General features: G+C 39.8%; 2 protein-coding genes across 9 annotated transcripts in view; both read right to left on the bottom strand.

Annotated features, from left to right (window-relative positions):
• Positions 1-12,291, bottom strand: part of zzz3 (zinc finger, ZZ-type containing 3) — a 49,631-nt gene extending 37,340 nt beyond the window's left edge. For 3 of the 5 annotated variants that reach the window (XM_061978925.2, XM_072915238.1, XM_072915239.1), the window contains exon 1: positions 12,128-12,291. The gene's annotated coding sequence lies outside the window, so the exon portion shown is untranslated. Of the gene's footprint in view, positions 1-11,323; positions 11,502-11,670; positions 11,987-12,127 lie in introns of those variants that run through there. The other 2 variants (XM_072915236.1, XM_072915237.1) reach the window with 2 other exon arrangements.
• A 1,217-nt stretch (positions 12,292-13,508) lies between these two features.
• Positions 13,509-26,259, bottom strand: part of usp33 (ubiquitin specific peptidase 33) — a 39,712-nt gene continuing 26,961 nt past the window's right edge. For all 4 annotated transcript variants that reach the window (XM_061978926.1, XM_061978927.1, XM_061978928.1 and 1 more), the window contains exons 13-24: positions 25,340-25,512; positions 25,145-25,215; positions 25,038-25,071; positions 24,926-24,971; positions 24,664-24,844; positions 24,450-24,576; positions 24,188-24,357; positions 21,505-21,586; positions 21,315-21,423; positions 19,054-19,156; positions 18,529-18,597; positions 13,509-14,602 (exon numbers count right to left, since the gene is read on the bottom strand). In XM_061978926.1, the coding sequence (XP_061834910.1) occupies positions 14,445-14,602; positions 18,529-18,597; positions 19,054-19,156; positions 21,315-21,423; positions 21,505-21,586; positions 24,188-24,357; positions 24,450-24,576; positions 24,664-24,844; positions 24,926-24,971; positions 25,038-25,071; positions 25,145-25,215; positions 25,340-25,512 (1,323 nt within the window). In that variant the 3' untranslated portion in view covers positions 13,509-14,444. The remainder of the gene's footprint in view (positions 14,603-18,528; positions 18,598-19,053; positions 19,157-21,314; positions 21,424-21,504; positions 21,587-24,187; positions 24,358-24,449; positions 24,577-24,663; positions 24,845-24,925; positions 24,972-25,037; positions 25,072-25,144; positions 25,216-25,339; positions 25,513-26,259) is intronic.

The raw sequence follows: 26,259 nt of genomic DNA, 5'->3' as shown, positions 1-26,259 counted from the left end.
ATGTTGAAAAGGGTTTTAGTACTCTTGATAACAACTAGCCAGCTGAATTAGGGGAGTTTGAATAATACACAATGGTTGGTAACAAGAAACTGACCTGTTTATTCAAGGATAAACACAAAATAGACAAAATTACACATGACAAACAGAAATGGCATCATTGAAACTAGGGCTGGGCGATACGGCCTTTTTTTAATATTGCGATATTTTAAGGCCATATTGCGATACACGATATATATCTCGATATTTTGCCTTAGCCTTGAATGAACACTTGATGCATATAATCACAGCAGTATGATGATTCTATGTGTTTTGATTGATTGATTGAGACTTTTATTAGTAGGTTGCACAGTAAAGTACATATTCCGTACAATTGACCACAAAATGGTAACACCCGAATAAGTTTTTCAACTTGTTTAAGTCGGGGTACACTTAAATTGATTCATGTTACAGATATATACTATCATCATAATACAGTCATCACACAAGATAATCACATTGAATTATTTACATTATTTATAATTCAGGGTGTGGAGGGGGGCGCCGGATGTAAGTGTCAAAAAGACAGCCAAAAGAGTTTGATATGAGAATAAATCTAAAGTTCAAATATAGGGTAGAAATGCACCCATTTGCAGGAAATGTAGTCTTGATTTTCAAAATGTTCTTTCAAGGCTTGCATGTCTACATTAAAACATTCTTCTTCATACTGCATTAATATATGCCACTTTTAAACTTTCATGCAGAAAAGGAAATCACAACTAAAAAAATCACTAATTTTTTCAAACGGTGTTGATCTAGAAATTTTTGCCTCGGCATTTTGATGGTGTGGGCGTGTGGCACCGAATGGAGATAAGCGTCTCGACAGACGTTACAATATTAGAACAATGATGACGAAAACTGTTTTCTCTGTCGTGTCCGTGTGTCGAAAATTGTTATGCGCTTATTTTTTTATTTGATTTTGTGCGTGGCATATAATTGCTATGCGCAGAGGACGTTTGAGCAGTGCGCAATTGCACAAGCGCGCACCTTAGAGAGAACGTTGGTCACACGGCTGCGCTAGCATCACAGCTAACGTTAGCCATGCTGCTACCTCTCTGCTGAGAGAGGACGTATACGTATGTGACGTATGACGTGACAGTATGTGACGTGTGTAAGAAGGTGCGCTTGCTGTCTGTGAGAGGGAGACACAGGAAAGAGTGAGAAGAGCCTGTCGTGTAATGCCAGCAGCTAAAAGCAACTGCGTGAGAATCCACAGTCCTGTGGATGTGTTGAAGGTGTGCTGGAAAATGCGGAACGGAAATTAGGGAGCAGCAGAAAAGTGGAATGTATTATTTAAATAGGTGCGTTGGAAAACACGGAGCGGAATTTTTTTTTTTTACTGGATCTGGATCGGCATTTTCCCATGCCTTGCTGATACGCATTTTTTGGCAAATATCGGCGGCCGCTCCGATCCAAATATCGGATCGGGACATCCCTAATCTATACAAAGGGTTTAAAAAGTTGCTACTGACACTGTCTTCTGTTGTAGTGTGTTTGTCTCCATCTCCAGGTATAAATTCAATGTCACAAATGAACAACTTCTAGATTTATGACTAAATCCTCCTATTATCCAGATGAGAGGCATGATTTAAAATCTAAAATAACTTTGACAAGCGGAGACGCGATGCAGTCATAGCAGAAACAGCAGCAAACAAGACATTGCTGCAGTGCTGCATACGCTTCTTCTCCTTTACAGTTTTACGGCAGTTTGCATCAATGTATGTTGAATTGATGCCATCATCAGTTTAATTTTATAATTACATTAGAGTCTCTCCTTGAGTGCAGTGCAGCATAAATTATAGTTAGCTCTCGGTAATCAATGCTAAAAATACTTTGTCTGCGTTAGCGCTTGTAATAACATTACTAATATTTGTTTAATATTCAGCTAACAAGATGTAAATAGAGTATTGTTTGCGGGTTTTGGATGGTTATTTAGAGAGTTTTGTGGGCAAAATAGAGACACCCCATTGACTGCATGATTGATAGCAGACTTTTTATTGAGTTATTTATTCACAACTCAGAATGCATAAAAACAGAAAAAACATACATGTTCATGTCTTGTATAGGGATTGTAAATGATAGACAGCAATTTTCCGTCTACTTTTTGCGTATTTCCAGTATGACTGATGTGATACTACGGTCAGAGTGCAGAAGCGTTCCTCCAGTCACGTCAATCTCCGGAAATAGCCAAAGGTATTCGGAGCGGAATATTCAAAACGGCTGACTGAATTTGTGGCATTTTGTGATGTATAAAAGGTATTTTCACATATGGTACTAGGCAGATTTTAAACACAATTGGTTATCGTTTAATGGATACAATGAAACACAATAAAGATATTAAGTCAACTTGTTTTTCCACTCTATTGGTATTTTAATGTCCTGTTAATAACTTACTTATCTTACTTTCTGCTGTAATGCGCTTCCATCTACACTTCTTAAATTTTACTACGCACTTTTTTCTTATGTTTTTTTCAACCTAGCTTGGCGATTAACATGCCTGCTTATGTTTGCTCTTACCCAAGTCATAATAATCACTAAGATAGTAAAACTTTACTTGAATTGCTTTATTAGCAATGATTATGATTAGAGATGTCCGATAATATCGGCAGTCTGATAAATGCTTTAAAATGTAATTTCGGAAATTATCGGTATCCGTTTCAAAAAGTAAAATGTATGACTTTTTAAAACGCCGCTGTGTACACGGACGTAGGGAGAAGTACAGAGCGCCAATAAACCTTAAAGGCACTGCCTCTGCGTGCCGGCCCTGTCACATAATATCTATGGCTTTTCACACACAAGTGAATGCAATTCATACTTGGTCAACAGCCATACAGGTCACACTGAAGGTGGCCGTATAAACAACTTTAACACTGTTACAAATATGCGCCACACTGTGAACCCACACCAAACAAGAATGACAAACACATTTCAGGAGAACATCCGCACCGTAACACAACATAAACACAACAGAACAAATACCCAGAACCCCTTGCAGCACTAACTCTTCCGGGACGCTACAATATACACCCCCCCACCCCCCCACCTCAACGTCCTCATGCTCTCTCAGGGAGAGCATGTCCCAAATTCCAAGCTGCTGTTTTGAGGCATGTTAAAAAAAAATAATGCACTTCAATAATAAATATGGCAGTGCCATGTTGGCATTTTTTTCCATAACTTGAGTTGATTTATTTTGTAAAACCTTGTTACATTGCTTAATGCATCCAGTGGGGCATCACAACAAAATTAGGCATAATAATGTGTTAATTCCACGACTGTATATATCGGTATCGGTTGTGGTGGAATCGGTAATTAAGTGTTGGACAATATCGGAATATCAGATATCGCCAAAAAAGCCATTATCGGACATCTCTAATTATTATTAACTTACTTAGCTTCACACGGGGTATCAACATATATAGTTCGTCGCTAGCCGCCTGTCAGCCGAATAAATAAACGTCCGCCTGGGGTGGATCGGCTTTTGTAATTGGCATTGAAAGGCATTAATCGGCAATGGCCGCTCACATACTTTTTCATGTAAATTGGCCTATACAGATTAGTGCATCCCTACCCTTTGCAACTTTTTATAATGGAAAACCACAAAGACGGCCAATTAAATTAATTTGTGCCGCTTGGAAGAAATACGACAGACTACAGCAGGCTAAGCAAAAGATAAAAGATGACGCAGCATCCTGACATGTTGTGAACATTCCAGTGTGTGTCATTTTGCGCCTCGCACCATGGTATTGATTTCAGCCACTATTGTAGCTAAGCAACACCAGACATGCTCAGGGCTACACCACTTCTCCCAGGTGCGAGATACAGAAATATTCCAAACAAAGCTTGCCACAGGAAACTACAAGGTCAGGTTGAACAGTGTCTAAAATGCGCATGATTCCCATCCATGCGTGCATTCAGTTCATTTGTGTTTCTTTCCGGTTCTTGCTTCGTGATTCACAAAATACCAGGAAACACGGTTTGATCCCAGACATAGGAGATGTGAGTGCAGATAAGTCAACACACGCTCTTTTAAACAAAAATGTTGCTGTTTTTTGCCACTCAAATCGAGACTTCAAGGATTCGATGGAAGAGATGAGCATGTTAATGCTGGAGGTTTAAACCGCTAACAGTAAACACACTGATATGGGGCTGGACAGTAAACAGCAAACATGTGACTAACTTTGCCTTCACTGTGTCCACCTCCGTCCTCCAGGTACTTTTAGATCATAAGCGTCAAACTCAAGGCCTGGGGGCCAGATCTGGTCAGTTCACGTGGCCTTCAAAAGGCTGGAAATAATACTGCACTTTCTGGCTAAATGTATTTCTTCTTTCAATTTTGACACATATGTTCTAAACTTTAATATTATCTACCGTATTTTTCGAAGTATAAGTCGCTCCGGAGTGTAAGACGCACCGGCCGAAAATGCATAATAAAGAAGGAAAACAACATATATAAGTCGCACTGGACTATAAGTCGCATTTTTTGGGGAAATTTATTTGATAAAACCCAACACCAAGAATAGACATTTGAAAGGCAATTTAAAATAAATAAAGAATAGTGAACAACAGGCTGAATAAGCGTACGTTATATGAGGCATAAATAACCAACTGAGAACGTGCCTGGTATGCATACTTGCCAACCTTGAGAGCTCCGATTTCGGGAGGTGGGGGAGTGGAGGATGGGGGGCGTGGTCGGGGTGGGTTGGGGGCGTGGTTAAGAGGGGGGAGTATATTGACAGCTAGAATTCACCAAGTCAAGTATTTCATACACATATATATATATATATATATATATATATATATATATATATATATATATATATATATATATATATATATATATATATATATATATATATATATATATATCTCTACATCCTGAAAATATGCAAACAAAACTGTTTGGATAATTGATACTTCAAACTTGCATAAATAAATCTTAAGGAATATAACATAACTTGGCTTCTGAGAGCTTCAAAATGTAATGAATAAAATGCTAAAGTTGTTGATAAACAAGCAATTATTATAATAATTAAATATGGTAATTTTAAATGAATTATTATGATAATATAAAATGAATTATTTCAAATATGTTTATTTTAATTATATGGCTGGATGTAATAAGGAGTCAGAAAAAATACAAAAAAATACAATTAATTTTGATGTTTTTAGCAAAATATAGTAAAAAAAAATTTTTTTTTAATTTTTTTTTAATTAATAAATATATTTATTTTTAGGTAAGATAAACATAATATTACAATTTGTCTCTAGTCTGGATGATTTAGTTCTTGTCACCTTGTTGAAAAAAGGCTGTCCTCACTCAGGTCCGCATGGAGCTGGAGGGGGCGTGGCCTCCAGCTCCGGCTGAAAATCGGGAGATTTTCGGGAGAATATTTGTCCCGGGAGGTTTTCGGGAGAGGCGCTGAATTTCGGGAGTCTCCCGGAAAATTCGGGAGGGTTGGCAAGTATGCTGGTATGTTAACGCAACATATTATGGTAAGAGTCATATAAATAACTATAACATATAGAACATGCTATACGTTTACCAAACAATCTGTCACTCCTAATCGCTAAATCCCATGAAATCTTATACGTCTAGTCTCTTACGTGAATGAGCTAAATAATATTATTTGATATTTTACGGTAATGTGTTACTAATTTCACACATAAGTCGCTCCTGAGTATAAGTCGCACCCCCGGCCAAACTATGAAAAAAACTGCGACTTATAGTCCAAAAAATACGGTAATCATGCAACAAGATGCTCGAAGCATTTTTTCGGTTACCAAAAATAAATACCTAAATATCTGCTTGATTTCAGAGCAAGTTATCCATCAATCCTTCTGTAAAATATAATCAAAATATGTTGCCTATGCAAATTGTGTAACAAGGGTATTATATATTTTTACTAATATATATTCACTCTGAGAACAGAGATAATTGCGATGTGGCTCTCAATAAAAATTAGTTTGACATCCCTGCTAGATAGAAATAAAAATTATATTTTATTTTTTTAAATGGAGAGTGCTAATAAATCAGGACAATAACCAGTGTGGCGGTGGAGGTCATGATAAATTTGCACTCAATGAGAGGCGATTACAGCCGTGTCCTCACTGTGGCTAACAGAAAGAGGACTTTTAAAAGAGCTGCATCAATTAACATCCCGGGCATGACGGAGTTCATCCAAATGAACCCCAGCAGAAGTGACCTCTGTCTAAACGCATTTCATAACACTTGTCCCAGGACGACATCTAACCTTCTTCTTGCCTGGACTGAACCGGTCGAGCTCTGCCCTGCCAACAAATACATTTTGGGATTACTATGTCATTAAAATCACCACGGACAATATGGGCGGCCGCCGCGTGCACATTGTTACTCACACACGGCGGACAACTCCTGCTGAGACAACTAATGTGATTTGTCCATGCGTAAAACAGGAAAGGGTGGGGGGGCAAACAGAGCAGTCAGCCTGAGACACAAAAAAAACCACTCAACATATTAGGCCTCTTCACTAGATCTGCGCTGCAAAATGACGAAATTCATCGGCGTGGTTCAAGTGAAAGATGCTTCCCTGCTCCGTAATTAACTAGTTTTTGCTACAACCTCTGTGATAATTAATGAACGTACAAGCGCGATGGCTTTAGGTCCATGTTTTATAAGTAAGGTCACTTTGGCGCCTGGGAAACAACGTGACGACAGTCCTTTGCAGACATAAGAATACCACAAACAGACAGAAGCAATGGCTACCCCATTAGAGCAGTTTTGTAAAAATAACGTATAAATACCTCATGCTACACAAATGTGTTATACTTTTGACGTACAAATTGATAGATAACTTGCTTTGAAATCATAAATCAGGGTGACAAGCAGATATTTATTTTTATTCCAACAACATTTTTTTGGAATATATGATCTAATTTGTTGCATGATCAAATAACGTTTCAAGTACAAGACATACCGTATTTTTCGGACTATAAGTCGCAGTTTTTTTCATAGATTGGCCGGGGGTGTGACTTATACTCGGGAGCGACTTATGTGTGAAATTATTAACACCATCCGTAAAATATCAAATAATATTATTTAGGTCATTCACATAAGAGACTAGACGTATAAGATTTCATGGGATTTAGCGATTAGGAGTGACAGATTATTTGGTAAACGTATAGCATGTTCTATATGTTATAGTTATTTGAATGACTCTTACCATAATATGTTACGTTAACATACCAGGCACGTTCTCAGTTGGTTATTTATGCCTCATATAACGTACACTTATTCAGCCTGTTGTTCACTATTCTTTATTTATTTTAAATTGCCTTTCAAATGTCTATTCTTGGTGTTGGGTTTTATCAAATAAATTTCCCCAAAAAATGCGACTTATACTCCAGTGCGACTTATATGTTTTTTTCCTTCTTTATTATGAATTTTCGGCCGGTGCGACTTATACTCCGGAGGGACTTATACTCCGAAAAATGCGGTAATTGGATACGGTACATGCACATGTTCTGTCAAAATTGAAAGTACGAACACATTTAGTAAGTAAGATTAAGTCATTTGAGCACATTATTCCCAGACTTTCCCGAGCCACATAAAACAATGTGGCAGGCCAGATATGGGCCCCCCAGGCCTTGAGATTGACACCTGTGGCGTAGAAGTTGGCAAGAATTATGGTTTGTGTTGTTTGTGCTACGTTTGTATAAGACTGTGCAATATTATATATATAATAAATTCTCTATTGTTTGCATCGGAATTTTAACGTCTGGGTTGCGTCTAATGTAACTGCGGCAGTGCTCTTACATTTGCGGTAGCATTTTACATCATTGAATGAATATTACGGTGCTAATACATTCATGAGAGGGAGAGCACCAGCAGAGGCAAGGATGTCAACATTGTAGCAGAGACGGGAAGCACAATGTAAGCTAAACCAACAAAACCCAAAGAGGAATTGGTGCCAAAAGGAGGGAAGAACAACATCATTGTTTGGCGTTGGTTTGTATTAAAAAATGTAGGCACCAACCAAACAAAGGTGGGCTAATCTGCAAAACATGCAAACAAAAGTTGTTGCTAACGACTTGAACACAATTTTTTTTTATTACGGTACTTGAAGACACGACATGAAGAACAGTAGAGAGACAGTGTTGAAATACGACATAATACTAACATTACCTGAAAACTGGACTGTGTTTACCTGTATCCTTAAGGTGTGGTCCAGCACATCATTTAATTTGGCCCAACAAAAATACAATATTGTCATGCATATTGTTATCACGGCATAAAAAAGATCTATAATTGGTAAAAATATATTTTGTGTGCTGCTCTGAGAAGTGCGTGAGTGAGGAGTCAAAGTCAAGAGTTGTGAGCAATTTATGACACCGGGGTCTGATTTTTTTTTTAATAATAGAGATATATGTTCAACAATCAGATAAATGTCACAATTGAGCCGACAAAGAGGAATTGGCCTGCAATGCGCACATAATCGTAGTCGCTTCTTTCCCACATGACACAACAAAACAAAATCTAAAGAACAAGACTTAGGCAGAAGAGACACTACAGGTGATCATCATTTTACATGACTTAATAATACTTGAAACAAAAAGAGAACTAGTTAGGTGTGTGAGGCGGAAGAATACATAGTCGTGCATCGCTACACTGAGGAAGGATGTCGTCACTTTTGTTCTTTTTAGTTGACTTTTGAACTCAAACCGTCAAGAGCGTCTTCCAAGTGTGTTGCAGACTTTTCTAGTGGCAGCGTGTCAAAGAAAAGTAAAAGCAAAAAAATAAGCAAAATTAGAGATGGTAAAACGCTCAGTGGAGAAATCTACATTGGCTGCATGACCGGTCCAAGCCATTACCACCATGAAGGATGTAGTGGTCTCATTATTAATACTTCCTCCTCCAAATAAGTGGAGGAAGTGGTCCTTTCAGTGTGTAAGAAAATCACAGGAATAAAAGCAAGCAATCAATACCTGAGGACCTCATTTCTCTATTAGGTTTTTTTTTTATATGTTTGCCGTGATGGCGATCGGATACAAATTGCCTGCCAATAGTCCCTGATGTCAGCACTGGTGTCGACACTTACATGTGGGTGCGCAGCGCTTGTTACTGTAATTACAAACACTGATATAGGATGTGAGTCATTTTAAAACACAGACCTGTAGGATATTGGCGCAGAATTGCAATTATAGTAATGATCCATCCAGCCTTACGCGCTGACTGAATTTAGGTCTCAAGTGATTTATGGTTTTGCACTTTGACACTTAACATTTGTTACAAAAATGAACATTTCAAGTATCGTAGTGTCAACATTGAGCTTCTGCAAATGTACCTGTGTAGATTTCAAGCCACTGTGTTGCTCTCTTGTAAAGGCCAAGAGAATTTGACACTAATGCTATTAAAAATCCAACAAAGAATCATAATCTCAGGTAGAGCTGGGCGATATATCGCGGGTTTGTCTCTGTGCGATATAGAAAATGACTATATCGTGATATTCGAGTATACGTTCTCACGCAGTTGCTTTTAGCTGCTGGCATTACACTACAGGCTCTTCCCACTCCTTCTTGTCTCTCCTCACAGACAGCAAGCGCAACTTCTACTTACGTCACATACTGTCACGACATACGTCACATACATATACGCCCTCGCGCAGCAGCGAGGTAGCAGCATGGCTAAAGTTAGCTGTGGTGCTAGCGGTAATACGAGAGAAAGAAGGTGCGAATCTGGTAACAAATGAAGGAAGAATTAATTCCCAAGAAAAACAGCACGGGGTCCATCGTCTGGCGGTGGTTTGGCTTCAAGTGGGAATATGTCGAACAGACAACCGTAAAAAAGCATTGCTACAAAAAGTAGCATTACTGCTAATATGTAGCATCATTTGAAAAGTCACTTGCTAGGGAATGTAGAGTGCTTGAAACTCCGCATGTCAACATCTCCGTTTGGTGCCACACGCCCACACCATCAAAATGCCGAGGCAAACATTTCCAGATCAACACCGTATGAAAAAAATAGTCAACAACAAAAGAGATAACGTCCGCAGGAACCTACCACATAGCGAAGGACGTGCACTATTTGATTTCCTATTAAGCAGCTAATTTTCATTTGACACTTATTGAAATATCTTGTGTGACATCATGCACAAAAGTGCACTTTATTTGTTTTAAACTATTGTAGTGACGTTCTGTACAAAAAGTGCACTTTAATTTAGTGTTGTTTTGATTTGTCATCTTAGAGACCATCCATCCATTTTCTACCGCTTATTGCCTTCGGGGTCGCGAGGGGCGCTGGAGCCTATCTCAGCTACAACCGGGCGGAAGGCGGGGTACACCCTGGACAAGTCGCCACCTCATCGCAGGGCCAACACAGATAGACAGACAACATTCACACTCACATTCACACACTAGGGACCATTTAGTGTTGCCAATCAACCTATCCCCAGGTGCATGTCTTTGGAGGTGGGAGGAACATTATGCACAAAAGTGCACTAATAGCTTCTTTTAAAATGTCTCTGACAATTTTGCACTTTCTGTTTTGGAAATGACATGAATGTTTGTGCCACTGCTTAATAACTGTTTAATAAATACAGTGTTGGTCAATTGACTTAGTTGTGATTTCCCTCTCTGCATGAATGTTTAAAATGAGCATATATTATTAATATAGTATGAACAAGAATGTTTTAATGTAGACACAGAATCATCATACTGCTGTGATTGTATGCATCAAGTGTTCATTCAAGACTAAGGCAAAATATCGAGATATATATCGTGTATCGCGATATGGCCTAAAAATATTGAGATACTAAAAAAAGGCAATATCGCCCAGCCCTAATCCCAGGTAGTGGCATAACATCTGATGCAGATAAAGTGTAGTGTGGTGCAGTATTGTGTGGGCTACATATCCTTCTATCCGGCTAACACGTCTATTACTACTACTACTACTACTACATAACATTCTCCTAAAAACGTGCCTGATTGTGATGTTAATGCCAGCAATACCTCATCCTAAGCAAATCGAAAAAAATGACAAACATATAGCATTGGGTCGTTTTTAAATGTGCAAGATATGCTCGCAGACACCTGCCAAACAAGCCTGGCTATTGATGGCTAAATTTGGCTAAAGCTAACGACCGCAAATGGCACTTTTTGTGGGAGATTTCGTTCCCGAAAATACGCACGAAAGTGTCCTTGTTGCTCCCTGAGCGTGTACTACTTTATTGTGAGTATGTAGCCTCGTAGTGAAACGCTTCCACCGAGGCCTAGAAGCACTGTTACATCCACGGGGTAGTGTGAGTGTACATACCGAAAAGAGCACCTCGTCTCCCGGCATACAGTCTGATTATCTGTCGGTGCCTTCGGTCAACCTACGAGTGGCGCGATGCTGCTCCAAGCCAAACAAGAGTACGTTGAAATAAACAATAATTATCACATTTTTGGGGGTGAGGAATTGTCAGTTTATTGTCACGCTCACAAAAGCTAAAACGTTAGCAACAACTTCATAGCGAAGGCTGCTCGACCTAGCCTAGCGTGCTAGCCCTTAAAAAAACTAACTTCCCGTTAACCCCGCGGCTGTAACAAGAAACACAAGCGCGGGCGACGCCGAAGCGTACACTTTGCGCAGCCGTCCCGAATGAATTATGAAGGGGCTACCTTAGGAGGCTCCAGAGTGGCGGAGGTTCACGGTGGCGACAAGCGAGGCGTCTCCTCCGTCCAGCCGAGTAGGTATCTCGCAGCCCTGGCTGCGCGTAGGAAAGAATCGTGGCAGTCTGTGCTGTGTAGCTTGGCTACCGCTCGTAACCTTGCTGACGGCGCTAACCGGCGCGACCACAGCGGTCGGGAGGAATGTGTCATAAAAAACATTAAAAAAAATTGAAAATATTTAAGGTTTAATGAGAATAGACTGGAGCCGCATAATTGGCAACAACTAGCAGCGATTATGTTAGCGGCTAGTTTAGCCTCAGCGGCTCCATGTTAGTTAGCCGAGCTAGCCGATTGTTCCGCTCACAACTTTGGCCGTTTTTGTGTTTTTTTGACTAGGCTAAAAAAAAAAACACAAATAAAAAACAAATGAAAAACATGCCCGGTGTAGCGAAGTATTTGCACATACCTCACTTCCGCGAATTCGCTGCACGTTCAGTCGCCGACATGTTCCCAGTGCAGCCGACCGCTCGGGTGTGTGGGAGCTCATTGAGCCGAGTACACTCCTGTGCTTCACTAAACTACATTTTTCCATCAGCGCAAACATTCATAAAGATGAGGGGTGGGGGAAATATTTATGAGCTTCTCGTTCTGTTTCAGCATTACCATAGAAGAGCGGTGGGTGGGTAGGGGGGGGTGAACAATAAAGAGTGCCACACATGCATTAAGGTTTCATCAAGTTTTTTTCTTTTAATTGTGCGAGGCAACAAAAATCAGAATCGATCCTTCTTACTGGTCCATATGCTGACGCCTAAAGATGACAGCATCCCGTTCAATTTGCAGCAGCAGTGCCCAGACGCCAACAAAAATGCCCTTAATTAGACTGCAGATGATAATGTTTACTCCAGTGGTTCTTAACCTTGTTGGAGGTACCGAACCCCACCAGTTTCATATGCGTATTCACCGAACCCTACTTTAGTGAAAACTAAAATGTTGGTTTCTTTCAAATTCAAGACAAAGTTATATGTTTTTGGTAACACTTTAGTATGGGGAACACATTCTAAGTAACAAAGACTTAATTTAGAGTTATTTGGTTAGGGTTAGGGTTAGAGCAGTGGTTCTTAACCTGGGTTCGATCGAACCCTAGGGGTTCGGTGGGCCGGCCTCAGGGGTTCGGCGGAGGTCAAGACACACCCGACTCATCGTGTAAATACAAACGTCTCCTTATCGGGGTATTACGGATACGGCAACAGCTGACTGATTTGCTGGTGTGTAATTTGTTGTGAGTTTATGCACTGTGTTGGTTTTGTTCTTTGAACAAGGTGATGTTCATGCACGGTTCATTTTATGCACCAGTAAAAAAAAACTTTAGTATGGGGAACATATTCACCATTAATTAGTTGCTTATTAACATGCAAATTAGTAACTTATTGGCTCTTAACTAGTCATTATTAAGTACTTATTAATGCCTTATTCTGCATGGCCTTATTATAACCCTAACCCTCTAACCCTGACCCTAACCAAATAACTCTAAATTAAGTCTTTGTTACTTAGAATATGTTCCCCATACTAAAGTGTTACCAAAAACATATAACTTTGTCTTGAATTTGAAAAAAAAAAAAAACTTTATTTTTCACTAAAGAAGGGTTCGGTGAATGGGCATATGAAACTGGTGGGGTTCGGTACCTCCAACAAGGTTAAGAACCACTGAGTTAGAGGGTTAGGGTTATAATAAGGTCATGCTGAATAAGGCATTAATAAGTACTTAATAATGACTAGTTAAGAGCCAATAAGTTACTAATTTTCATGTTAATAAGCAACTAATTAATGGTGAATATGTTCCCCATACTAAAGTGTTACCATGTTTTATTACTGGTGCACAAAATGAACCGTGCATGAACATCACCTTGTTCAAAGAACAAAACCAACACAGTGCATAAACTCACAACAAATTACACACCTGCAAATCAGTCTGACTTCTGCTGTTGCCGTCTCTGTAATACGCCGATAGGGAGAAGTTTTTATTTACACGATGAGTCAGGTGTGTCTTGACCTCCGCCGAACCCCTGAGCCCGACTCACCGAACCCCTAAGGTTCGATCGAACCCAGGTTAAGAACCACTGGTTTACTCCCATTGAGTGGCATGGGTCGTGCACGTTTAGCATTTACAAGAAGCTGCATGAGATTTTTGTTTTTAAATGTTAAAAGCATGCATCGTGAAGCTACCTTTTTGATACAAAACTGTAAATTCCCCCTTCTTTCCGTGATAAATAACCAAGTGCTGAGTCTTAATCGACAAACTACATCAGTACATTCAAGCGTGACCGAGCACAACAAGTAATTCCTGAGACTAATCATAATAATAAATAGTCCCTTCAGATCAGTCTCACTCTTTCCCTCCTTGGACATGGCTATAATACAACAGCAAGACATATCGTGACGATCCGCAATAACAAATCGCAAAAAAAAACAACGTGTGCTATGTGCTCATTTGCTTCAACAAGAACAGACAAAATAATAACGATAATAACATCGCATTATGGCATTCAGTGGATATTTTTTCTTCTTAGCTGCACACATTTAAAATATTGTGAAAACAAGCTGACTACAGTGCTAATAAAAACCCAGTAGCTCTTTTTACAGACTTCTGTACAACGCCACAAAGCTCGGTTCCTTCTTGGAGACGAAGAGGTCCCTTTTAGCTTCATTGATCAAAATGAAAGTCAAGTGCAAAGTAAAATTTAAAAAAAAAGATCACCCCTTCCCTTCTGGCTGGACTTGCCGCCTTAAAGAGAGCGTGTCTCCATCTCGATCTTTTCCTCCGACTGGGACGTCTCGGTCTCCTGGTGGCCCACGTTGGGCCACACAGTCACCAGGGGTCCGCCGCCGTAGATGGCGTGGAGGAAGTTCCACGTCTCTTCTGAGATCTGGCCAGAGTCTGCCCCTGGGGTGTGTGTGTGTGGGAAGGGGGGAAACGGTGGGGGGAGAGTCAAAGCAAGCACTCAAGATGTCAACACTGTCACTTTTAGATACAGTGGATGCAGGTTAAGTCGACAACCCTCTGATTGGTTGGCGACATTTATTTACTTGTGATTATTACCAAAAATGTAAGGAGAATAAACGATAATGAAGGTTTGTTGCCACTTGTGCAAATGCAATGGTTAGTTGCGTAGTAACGAGGGGGGGGAATAACAGCTGAGAAGTGTACCGCCAAAGTAGAAAATACACTGCAAAAAGTCAGTGTTCAAAAACAAGAAAAAAAAAAAAAATAGGGATATTTTATTTGAACTAAGCAAAATTATCTGCCAATAAAACAAGAAAATTCGGCTTGTCTAGACTTTCCAAAACAAGTAAAATTAGCTAACCTCAATGAACCCCAAAATACCTTAAAATAAGTATATTCTCACTAATAACAAGTGCACTTTTCTTGGTAGAAAAAAAAAATGTAGACCTTTTTGCTCAATATGTTGAAAAATATTCTTAAATGAAGTAAATGCTAGTGCCATTATCTTGACATAATGATATGTGCTCAAAATTACATTTCTTGAAACCAGCAAACTTATACTAAAAACTAGTTAATTTTTCTTAATGGAAAGGCAACAAGGCAACCGCTTGTTACTCTCGGGGTCTCCTAGCCGCTCAGGCAAATCATATGGTCTAAAGATGCATTTTTCTATCGATAACATGACATCATTGCGCCAAGTGCGTGCTCTTTTAGTCAATTAGTGCGCATATATACAGCCTGGCCCCCGGCCACATTTTTTTTAATTGTAATTTTGAAGAATTTATCTGAATGTGCATGAACTATTTCTGTTCAAAATTGTTAGAAATGTCACATGTTAAATGTTTAAATATTAACTGTCAGTTTACTGTACTGTGCCAACTGTACTACTATATGAGTACGTATTTGTTATTGTTTCATTAAAAATAAAACAGCAAAGTCCATTTGGCTGTCATCTGTTTTAATTATGAGACACATTCGGGTCAAAATCATGATTTTTTTTTCATGCTTGAAGTAAGAAAATATTACTTTAAAAAAGTAGTTTTATACTTGTGAGTGTTGATGACACAGCTTTGCAACAGTTGATATTTTAGTTTCAAGCATGTTTTACTCAATATAGGTCATCAAATCTCAGCAACAAGCTGTAATATCTTACTGAGATCATTTAGGACCAAAACCCTTAAAACAAGTAAAACACTCTAACATAAAATCTGCTTAGTGAGAAGAATTATCTTATCGGACAGAAAATAAGCAAATATCACCCTTATTTGAGATATTTAATCGCCGAAGCCTTGGAAGTTAAGTGGCAGTTTGTTTTTGTTAATTTTGACTCGGGCTGCCTAAGTTATCACACGTGATTGATTATTCACAAAAAAATCACGCAGCTTAATGGGGATGTTTGCAACTTGTTGAAAGTCACATTTCTCAAACAATAAAAATTATACAAGAAAAAGCAAGTTACAATTTGCAGTCATGTTGTTACGATAGAATATATATTCAATGACAGCCAACGTTGGTAGCTAAACTTTGATAAGTCACTAAAATTAGCTGACAAACAAAGTAAAAAAGTGGGTTACGTTACGTTCAAGTGCTAGATGCCGAAAAAGGGCAGGACATAATGCTTAAAACACTTTAAAAAGTTAACGCCCACTAGGCAGTTGTGTAAAGGTTGTAAACAGCCCCTAGAATCACAATTTACTTTGAGCGAGCATGCTCCTTTACCCTAACTGTGTGGTCACCTGAATGGTGGCGTGGTTGTTAAATGGTCAATAATCAGGTCAATGCTTGCTTGCTGGATTAAATTTGCTTCAAATAACATGACTTTAGAAAACACTCCTATAAAATGTTGAGCAAATGAATTATGTGTATTCAAGTAAAACATATAAAGACAATGACATTTCCCTTGGGGATCATCAATAAAGTTTGTTTCCGCCTAATTTGTGTCAAAATATTTTGGTATTTAAAAAAAAAAAAAAAAGTAAATTTAAATTAAGCATATAATGTACCTGCATTAATTGCAATTAATCAAAAGTCAAGTGTAATGAATCTAATTTAAATAATTAATAATTTCACAGCACTACCTCTGACATAAATCCACAAATCTGCTTTTTGCAAATAATGCGACAATGATGTCGTTAACACACGTCGACAAAAACTGAACAATTTTTCAAATAAATCAAATTTTATGTAGAGAAAGAAGGTTGACCTCATATGTTGACTTCAGCGGGCACTTTTTAGTAATCGGAACACGGTGTAGCGGGACCACTTTGACGGGTTTCAATGTTTTACACACACATCAATCCAATGTAGGTCAAGATATGCAAAGCGGTTCAGTAGACTGAAATCCTAAAACAGGCTGCATCACTACCGTATTTTTCGGAGTATAAGTCGCACAGGCCCAAAATGCATAATAAAGAAGGAAAAAAACATATATAAGTCGCACTGGAGTATAAGTCGCATTTTTGGGGGAAATTTATTTGATAAAAGCCAACACCAAGAATAGACATTTGAAAGGCAATTTAAAATAAATAAAGAATAGTGAACAACAGGCTGAATAAGTGTACGTTATATGAGGCATAAATAACCAACTGAGAACGTGCCTGGTATGTTAACGTAACATATTATGGTAAGAGTCATTCAAATAACTATAACATATAGAACATGCTATACGTTTACCAAACAATCTGTCACTCCTAATCGCTAAATCCCAAGAAATCTTATACGTCTAGTCCCTTACGTGAATGAGATAAATAATATTATTTGATATTTTACGGTAATGTGTTAATAATTTCACACATAAGTCGCTCCTGAGTATAAGTCGCACCCCCGGCCAAACTATGAAAAAAAACTGCGACTTATAGTCCGAAAAATGCGGTACTTATTTGAGACACCACAAGTGACGACAAAAACGGGGGACAAAATACAAAGAAAAAGCATAATGCAAGATATGAGTAACACAAAGCTGTGTTTTTCTTAATATATTGAATTTGTCTCAGCCTCTTTTACAAAATGATCAAAAATCATATTACTTATTTTTCAGTATGCTGCTCTTGGTAAAAAAAAAAAAAGTATAGACACCTCTGGTGTACTTAGTGTACTTATTGAAGTGTACTGACGGAACAATTTCATTTGAGACCTTTTTTTATTCGAACAAAGTACCGTTTTTTTCATAGTTTGGCCGGGGGTGCGACTTATACTCAGGAGCGACTTATGTGTGAAATTATAAACACATTAGCGTAAAATATCAAATAATATTATTTAGCTCATTCACATAAGAGACTAGACGTATAAGATTTCATGGGATTTAGCGATTAGGAGTGACAGATTGTTTGGTAAACATATAGCATGTTCTATATGTTATAGTTATTTGAATGAGTCTTACCATAATAGGTTACGTTAACATACCAGGCACGTTCTCAGTTGGTTATTTATGCCTCATATAACGTACACTTATTCAGCCTGTTGTTCACTATTCTTTATTTATTTTAAATTGCCTTTCAAAGGTCTATTCTTGGTGTTGGGTTTTTTCAAATACATTTCCCCAAAAAATGCGACCTATACTCCAGTGCGACTTATATATGTTTTTTTCCTTCTTTATTATGCATTTTCCGCCGGTGCGCCTTATACTCCGGAGCAACTTATAGTCCGAAAATTACGGTAGTCGATACTAAAATCATCGATAGCTGCAGCCTTACATCCTTTAGTAAAAGTATATCCAGTCATCTATATAGTATTATATTCAGTATTTGGTGTGCTTTAGAATAAGCTTGCTGCTAAACTGCTTTTTCATTGTTTCTGCCACAATGACAATGATGTTCTGTTATATTCTATGACATTTATATACAACAAAAATATGATATATGTCGTACCTTGTTTGAGTGTTAAATGGCCACCCTTGTTCACCGTTATCTTGGAATTATCAATGGGTCCTGGTGGATCTTGGAGGGGGGGAAAAAAAGAATATTCAAATAGTTGATGTCATAAAACACACACGTTCACTGGTATCTTGGTCTGTCCCGATATTGACTTAGGTTAAAATGTTTCTGCAGTTTCTTGTGAAGCAAAAAGTCTTCTCCTTGCTTTGAAGCCAAAGAAGATAAATACGCAAAGGAGTGGGAATACAAAGGTGCAGGCTGTTATAAATAGAAGTGACAGTACAAAAGGGAGCGGCAGAGTACAAGTGGTATGAAACTGAAATATATGTTGGCGCTCGGTGCAGGAGGGAGACGAATTGAGGGACTTGAAGCTCTTTGAAGATAAATGAGGGGAAACAACTCCACCACTTGATTTTAGACTACAGCACGCACACATGTTTTCAGCTTCAAGAAGCAATCATTTTGTACATTTTAGTCCTTACTTTTTATTTATTTCCAGTTCTAATTGTGTCCAATTACCGTTGTCTTTGCCTTTGACGAAACCCTCCCACTCGCGAAACCACTGCATGCTGATGCAGTATATGACCACTGGAGACTCCTCCTCCTGGAACGCCTTGTTCAGCTGCAAACACAGAGGAGGGCGAGGAGATGGGGGAGCGAGTGAGAAAGAGGTTGGGGGTTGGGCAGGGGTGGGTGCTGTGGTTGCACAGAATGAATGAAGTGAGGATGAAAGGACTGAGAGGAGATGGAAAACCCAAATCAATTCTCTCTGGCCCATGCTGTAATTAGAAGACATTCCTAACTCACTCCGCCTTTTTGGAAATGACACAATTCCTGTTCTTTGCACGCATACGCACATAAACACACACCTCCTGTGCAGCCATTGTGTGCGTGGGCAGGCCACACTGACACAAACAGCTGCATCTGTCTCAATGCATTAATGATGAGGCTTTCATCAGCATCACACCTCTCACCTCCTGCTGTGGTGACGAGTGCGGCGTCATATAATATTATTGTCATATTTAACATCACAATTAAAGATGGGCATAGTGACTGCAATTCCATTTAACAAACTAACAATTACTTAAACATCACCATATTTGATTTTTGTCTTGTTATCGTACGTACTCATTTATGTTAAAAATAAACAAGATAAGAGGGGAGACATAGAAGTACCTTTCCTGACAAAGTGTCATTGACTCTGATTTTCCGGTTTCTGTTCAAATTAAAATACAAATCATTTCAAGATAATACTTCAATGGGAAATACTAAAAGAGCAAGGTATATTAAAATGATATATCAAAAAACCCTTAACGTAGTGGTCACTGCAAACTCGTGCGTTCTTTGACTTTGCTCCCTAGCTTGTACTGGAGTGTGTGCCACTTTTGTCGTCGTCTTTCGTAAAATCCTGAACTCTTCTTCTCAACGGTTTGTACAGCCGAAAACAACGCAAGCATAGGGTATTTTGCTTTGAGAAAGGCTAAATGGCGCCTAGTACCCATTGGCAACAGATGGTGCTTGACCACCACACATAAAACGTGAGCCGGACGTGACGTCATTAAAATCCAAGCAATAGGCTTACTATTCATAGCGGACTGCCTCTAGTTAATGTTGCAATTTTCTATGCCAACAACATGCCTGATAGAAAGCACTCAGAAGAAGCTCCACTTTTTAAAATGCGCTAGTTCAATGCTATCCATCCATCCATTTTCTACCGCTTGTCTCTTTTGAGGTCGCGGGGGGTGCTGGAGCCTATCACAGCTGCTTTCGGGCGGAAGGCAGGGTACACCCTGGACAAGTCGCCACCTCATCACAGGGCCAACACAGGTAGACAGACAACATTCACACTCACATTCACACACTAGGGCCAATTTAGTGTTGCCAATCAACCTATCCCCAGGTGCATGTCTTTGGAGGTGGGAGGAAGCCGGAGTACCCGGAGGGAACACACGCAGTCACGGGGAGAACATGCAAACTCCACACAGAAAGGTCCCGAGCCCGGGATTGAACTCAGGACTACTCAGGACCTTCGTATTGTGAGGCACATGCACTAACCCCTGTACCACCGTCCTGCCCAGCTCAATGCTAATTTACACTATATATGCCATATGCATCCAAATTTGGTCATGAAAACTACAAATAAGATGCACGTTACAATTAAACAGCTGGTGTGTACTTACAGTACAAACACTTTGTAGGACTCAGCAAAATACAATACTGGCACATTCAACTTACGGACAGAGACTACCTCCTGATTACGCCAACACACCGAGGATAAACTTAAATGATGCATACTTGCAAATAAGACTCTGAGGTGCAAGAAAACAAAATATAACAACTGGACAGAAGATCACAGCTAATTATTCATTAATGAAATATTTAAGATTGTATTACTAAACGAATAACATTTGTTATCACATGAACGCATAAAAAATTACCGAAAATTGGTACCGTTGAGTACTGGGAATCAGTATGTGATTGGTACTCATCCCTACTTCTGACACTCAATTGTCCGAGCTTGGGACCTACACCAGACATCTCTAATGCAAGTGTCTTAAGATTCTGGCTGGGAAATAAATCTGCACCTTCTGCACAAAAGACAGCGTGTAGCAACAATCAACATGACAAATAAATGTAATGGCCATCCTGAATTAGACGGACTCACAGAGAGATAAGCATTAAATAATAATAAATTGTCCATGCAGGAGGTAACCTTAGATGAGCGTTGCAAAAAAAAACAATCTATGACACGATGGACGACGGGAAAAGAGTGGACTTACCCGGATGAACATGTCTAGCTCTGACTTGCGTCGCCTCTCCAGCTTCTCTATCTCAATCTGGCATGTGTGGCAGGCGTACAGGTGATTGACAGCTGGTCCTCCGCCGTACCTACAAGCAGATTTGTTAGGTCATGAGCAGATATAAAGAGCTGCTGCTGCTGCTGCTGCTACTGCAGGTCAGTCTGAGCACCTGCTGTAAAGGTGATCCCACACGTTCTGAGGCAGCATTACGGTCAGGTCGTCGATGTAGGACGCTTTGTTGGGCGGTACTCCTGAGGTAACACAGGACCACAGATATCATCTACACAGGTATTGAACAAAGGCAGACAAGACAAACCAAGAGTTCTTTGTGGACTTTCAAAAAACTTTGATCTTGATCAGTGTTTCTCAACCATAGGGCCAAGAAATAAAAAATATCTGTTTCTCAGCTGTGGATCATATGGGCCGCAGCGGTACTCAGGTGTAATACACTTTTCCACCACTTGTGGCAGTAATGACAATATCAAACAAACAGGAGGAGGAGTCTGGAAATTAAGTCTTGAAAGTTTTTTAAGTGCAAAAATTATGACTTAAGAGTTGAAGCTGTATTTTAATTTGCACTTTATTTTATTGACCATTTAGTTTGAAAACATCCATCCCATACATCCATTTTTATACCGATTGGCAGAGGGGTTAGTGCATCTGCCTCACAATACGAAGGTCCTGAGTAGTCTTGGGTTCAATCCCGGGCTCGGGATCTTTCTGTGTGGAGTTTGCATGTTCTCCCCGTGACTGCGTGGGTTCCCTCCGGGTACTCCGGCTTCCTCCCACCCCCAAAGACATGCACCTGGGGATAAGTTGATTGGCAACACTAAATTGGCCCTAGTGTGTGGATGTGAGTGTGAATGTTGTCTGTCTATCTGTGTTGGCCCTGCGATGAGGTGGCGACTTGTCCAGGGTGTACCCCGCCTTCCGCCCGATTGTAGCTGAGATAGGCTCCAGCGCCCCCCGCGACCCCAAAGGGAATAAGCGGTAGAAAATGGATGGATGGATGTCCCTTTCAGGGTCGCGGGGGGTGCTGGAGCCAATCTCAGCTGCATAGTTTGGAAACATGTTTATTACGAATTTAGTTTAACTATTTAAGCACAACATAATTGTACGTATTGGTAAATTTATTTTCATCAGTTATTTATGAGTCCATCTCATGCGGTATATTAGTATTAGTGTTATTTTCCTAATCAGCCTGACCTAAGGCTAATGTGTTAGATCAAGGGTCGGCAACCCAAAATGTTGAAAGAGCCATATTGGACCAAAAATACAAAAAAAAATCTGTCTGGAGCCGCAAAAAATTAAAAGCCATATTACATACAGATAGTGTGTTATGAGATATAAATTGAATTAAGAGGACTTAAAGGAAACTAAATTACCTCAAATATAGCTACAAATGAGGCATTATGATGCAATATGTACATATAGCTAGCCTAAATAGCATGTTAGCATCGATTAGCTTGCAGTCATGCAGTGACCAAATATGTCTGATTAGCACTCCAACAAGTCAATAACATCAACAAAACTCACCTTTCATGCACAACCTTAAAAGTTTGGTGGACAAAATGAGACAGAAAAAGAAGTGGCATAAAACACGTCCTAGAAAGTTATACATGTAATCAAACTACGGTGAGTTCAAGGACCGCCAAAATTAGTAGGACAAAACGGCGCTCGCCAAATACTCGAATCAGTGAAGCATGTTTATTATAAACAGTGTGCTTTATAACAATTAGGGAGGTTTGTGTCATGTTTGTCCTCCTACAGAAACCACATTAAAACAAAAAATAGATTGTTTTCCCCTCATCTTTTTCCATTTTTCATACATTTCTGAAAAAGCTCCAGAGAGCCACTAGGGCGGCGCTAAAGAGCCGCATGCGGCTTTAGAGCCGCGGGTTGCCGACCCCTGTGTTGGATAAATACTAATCTTTGTGATTAGCACATGGTTTCATATCATTTGGCAAAGTTGTAAACGATAAGTAGGTTCGATATCATTTTTGAATACGATTAAATTCAAGAGTAAGATTTACTAATTCAGTGTTAATATTTGAATGGGACCTGGGCCGCTCTGTAGTGGAAAAGTTGGGCCCCAGAATAAAACAGGTTAATAACCTCTAAACTACGAAATATGTATTAGATATGATTCTGGAGGTGTTCCCGGATTGCAAATGAAACCACGCTGCACCTTCTCCAAAAGTATCATCATTTATCTTTTGAAAATGTACATTGTTTAAACATACATCGTGAAGTCGTTACCCCTATTTTTATTCCAGACATGATCGAAAATAAACTTACTAAATATATTATATATAAAAAAAATTCGGTACACCTTCCCAACCTTTCGATCAATTCAGACTCTGCTTTAAGAAGCCCCTTTTATCAGCATTTATGTCACTGCGTGTTGCACGTCGGGGTTATTATGCGCATGCCAAGATTGTATGAAAATAATACTTTATTTGACCTTTTTTTGTTTTCTCATAGCCTGTAGAAGAGAGCTTGACTTGTTGTCCAAATTAGGACATCCACCTTGCGACATCAGGGCGTAGACAGGCTTAAAACCCCACGAACAGAGACATGCAACACTTTGTGCAAGCTCACGCTTAAGATTTGATGCTTTAACATTGTTTAACACAAATATTTATCTAAAGACACATTTTGTCATAGGTCCTCTTTAAACTCCCTGCACTAAAATGGAGCCTGCAGAGACATCCTGTTCTGTAACTATAATGGGAACGCAGCATTGTCTACGCAAGCAGAAAAATCTGCCTTTTGAATTCAGCTTTGTTATGAAAGGGAAAAAGTAGTAACTATGTTCTGCGAGGATACTAACCGATGACAACTACAATTACCTCCATGCGTGCACAGGAAGTCGTCGTTGGAAATAGGCCCCGGCTCTGCAAATGTCTGGAACTTGTTGAACCACGGGCGGGAGATGTAGAACTGCAGGAGGCTGGGCTCCATCATGTCGAGTAAGCCCGACACCCTCCTACGCTCCTTCAGCACGTCCTCGTTGCTCTTTCTGCGGCGGGTGCGCGGCAATTTTGTTCATTGCATTAATTGAAGAGGATGAACGGCGGCGTAAAAATAGAGTGTTGATGAATGATGACTTACTTATAGAAGAGCACGTAAGCCTCAGCATTCTGTACGCAAGACTCGGAGACCTCTGTGACACTTTGGTCGTCAAACTCGTACCACAGGTTGTTGACGTTGTTCCTGCAGTAGGCGATGTAGTGGCCACCTAGTGGTCAGACGGTAGAGAAGCAAGGGTGCTTTCAGAGCAGTAACAAGCACATGAGACATTTTTTCACGCGGGTCGCCCACTCACTGCTGGCAGTGCCGTGGTGACAGATGACCGACAGCAGGTCGTAGTTGGCTGTCTGCGCCGAGCTATCCTTGGTCAGGAAGGGCTGCAGGTCCAGGCCCTCTAGGGGGAAGGAAACGTGGGTGCCAATCTTGGTGGAGAACATCAACTCGTGCCGAAAGCGCTTCAAATGGATGCACAGGATCTAGAGTCAAGAATGATAAAAAAACATAATTTAAGTGCAAAGACAAAGGCAGATCTTTTTTTTTTTCTTTATAAGTGTTACCTCTGGCAAGCTTTGCATTTTGCAAAACTTAACTCCATTTCGTAACCTGAGGACAAAAGATGACAGTTCTGAAGTTTTAAGTTCAGCAGAGAATACAAAATGAAATACTTACTTCTTGCATTTTTCACAGCTGTACATGTTGTCTCCTACAAAAGCGCATCATAAACATTTTTTTTTTTAAATCGTATATTGTGTGAAAATAAGTATCCACTGGCTCACCTTTCAGCTCATCTCTGGCAAAAAAGGCTGCCAGACAATCTTGTAGCGTCACCACTGGACCCCAGAACCAGCTAAAAAATCGAAGCAGACAGCATTTGTTATATCCTGAACAAAATTCCCCAGGTAAAACTCAACAGCTGTGTTAACACGATGGCTAAAAACGGCCTCCCTGGGGCTTGTGATGTTGTTCCACACCTCTTGATGTACTCCATGACAAAGGCTATCCAGCCCTGCGCCGCGTACGCTTCCCCGCAGGAGCCGGCTTTCACCAGGGATGTCTGGTGGGTGGACGAGTGGAGCTTGGCCAGGTCTTCCTTGCCTGGGATGGGCAAGGAGATATCCTGGAAGTTCTCCAATGTGACGGACACCTGCGAAGACGCACAGTCCAGGGGTTGTTAAGTGTGATGTTTGAGAGTGCCGCTCACATGCGGTATTTACAAACCCCGTTTCCATATGAGTTGGGAAATTGTGTTAGATGTAAATATAAACGGAATACAATGATTTGCAAATCATTTTCAACCCATATTCAGTTGAATATGCTACAAAGACAACATATTTGATGTTCAAACTGATAAACATTTTTTTTGTTGCAAAAAATCATCAACTTTAGAATTTGATGCCAGCAACACGTGACAAAGAAAATGGGAACGGTGGCAATACATACTGATAAAGTTGAGGAATGCTCATCAAACACTTATTTGGAACATCCCACAGGTGTGCAGGCAAATTGGGAACAGGTGGGTGCCATGATTGGGTATAAAAGTAGATTCCATGAAATGCTCAGTCATTCACAAACAAGGATGGGGCGAGGGTCACCACTTTGTCAACAAATGCATGAGCAAATAGTTGAACAGTTTAAGAACAACATTTCTCAACCAGCTATTGCAAGGAATTTAGGGATTTCTCCATCGACGGTCCGTAATATCATCAAAGGGTTCAGAGAATCTGGAGAAATCACTGCACGTAAGCAGCTAAGCCAGTGACCTTCGACCCCTCAGGCTGTACTGCATCAACAAGCGACATCAGTGTGTAAAGGATATCACCACATGGGCTCAGGAACACTTCAGAAACCCACTGTCAGTAACTACAGTTGGTCGCTACATCTGTAAGTGCAA

Source organism: Nerophis lumbriciformis, linkage group LG19 (assembly GCF_033978685.3).
Source record: "Nerophis lumbriciformis linkage group LG19, RoL_Nlum_v2.1, whole genome shotgun sequence".
Classification (NCBI taxonomy): domain Eukaryota; kingdom Metazoa; phylum Chordata; class Actinopteri; order Syngnathiformes; family Syngnathidae; genus Nerophis; species Nerophis lumbriciformis.
The sequence above is the reverse complement of the archived record's forward strand: the minus strand, read 5'-3'. Positions and strand labels throughout refer to the sequence as shown.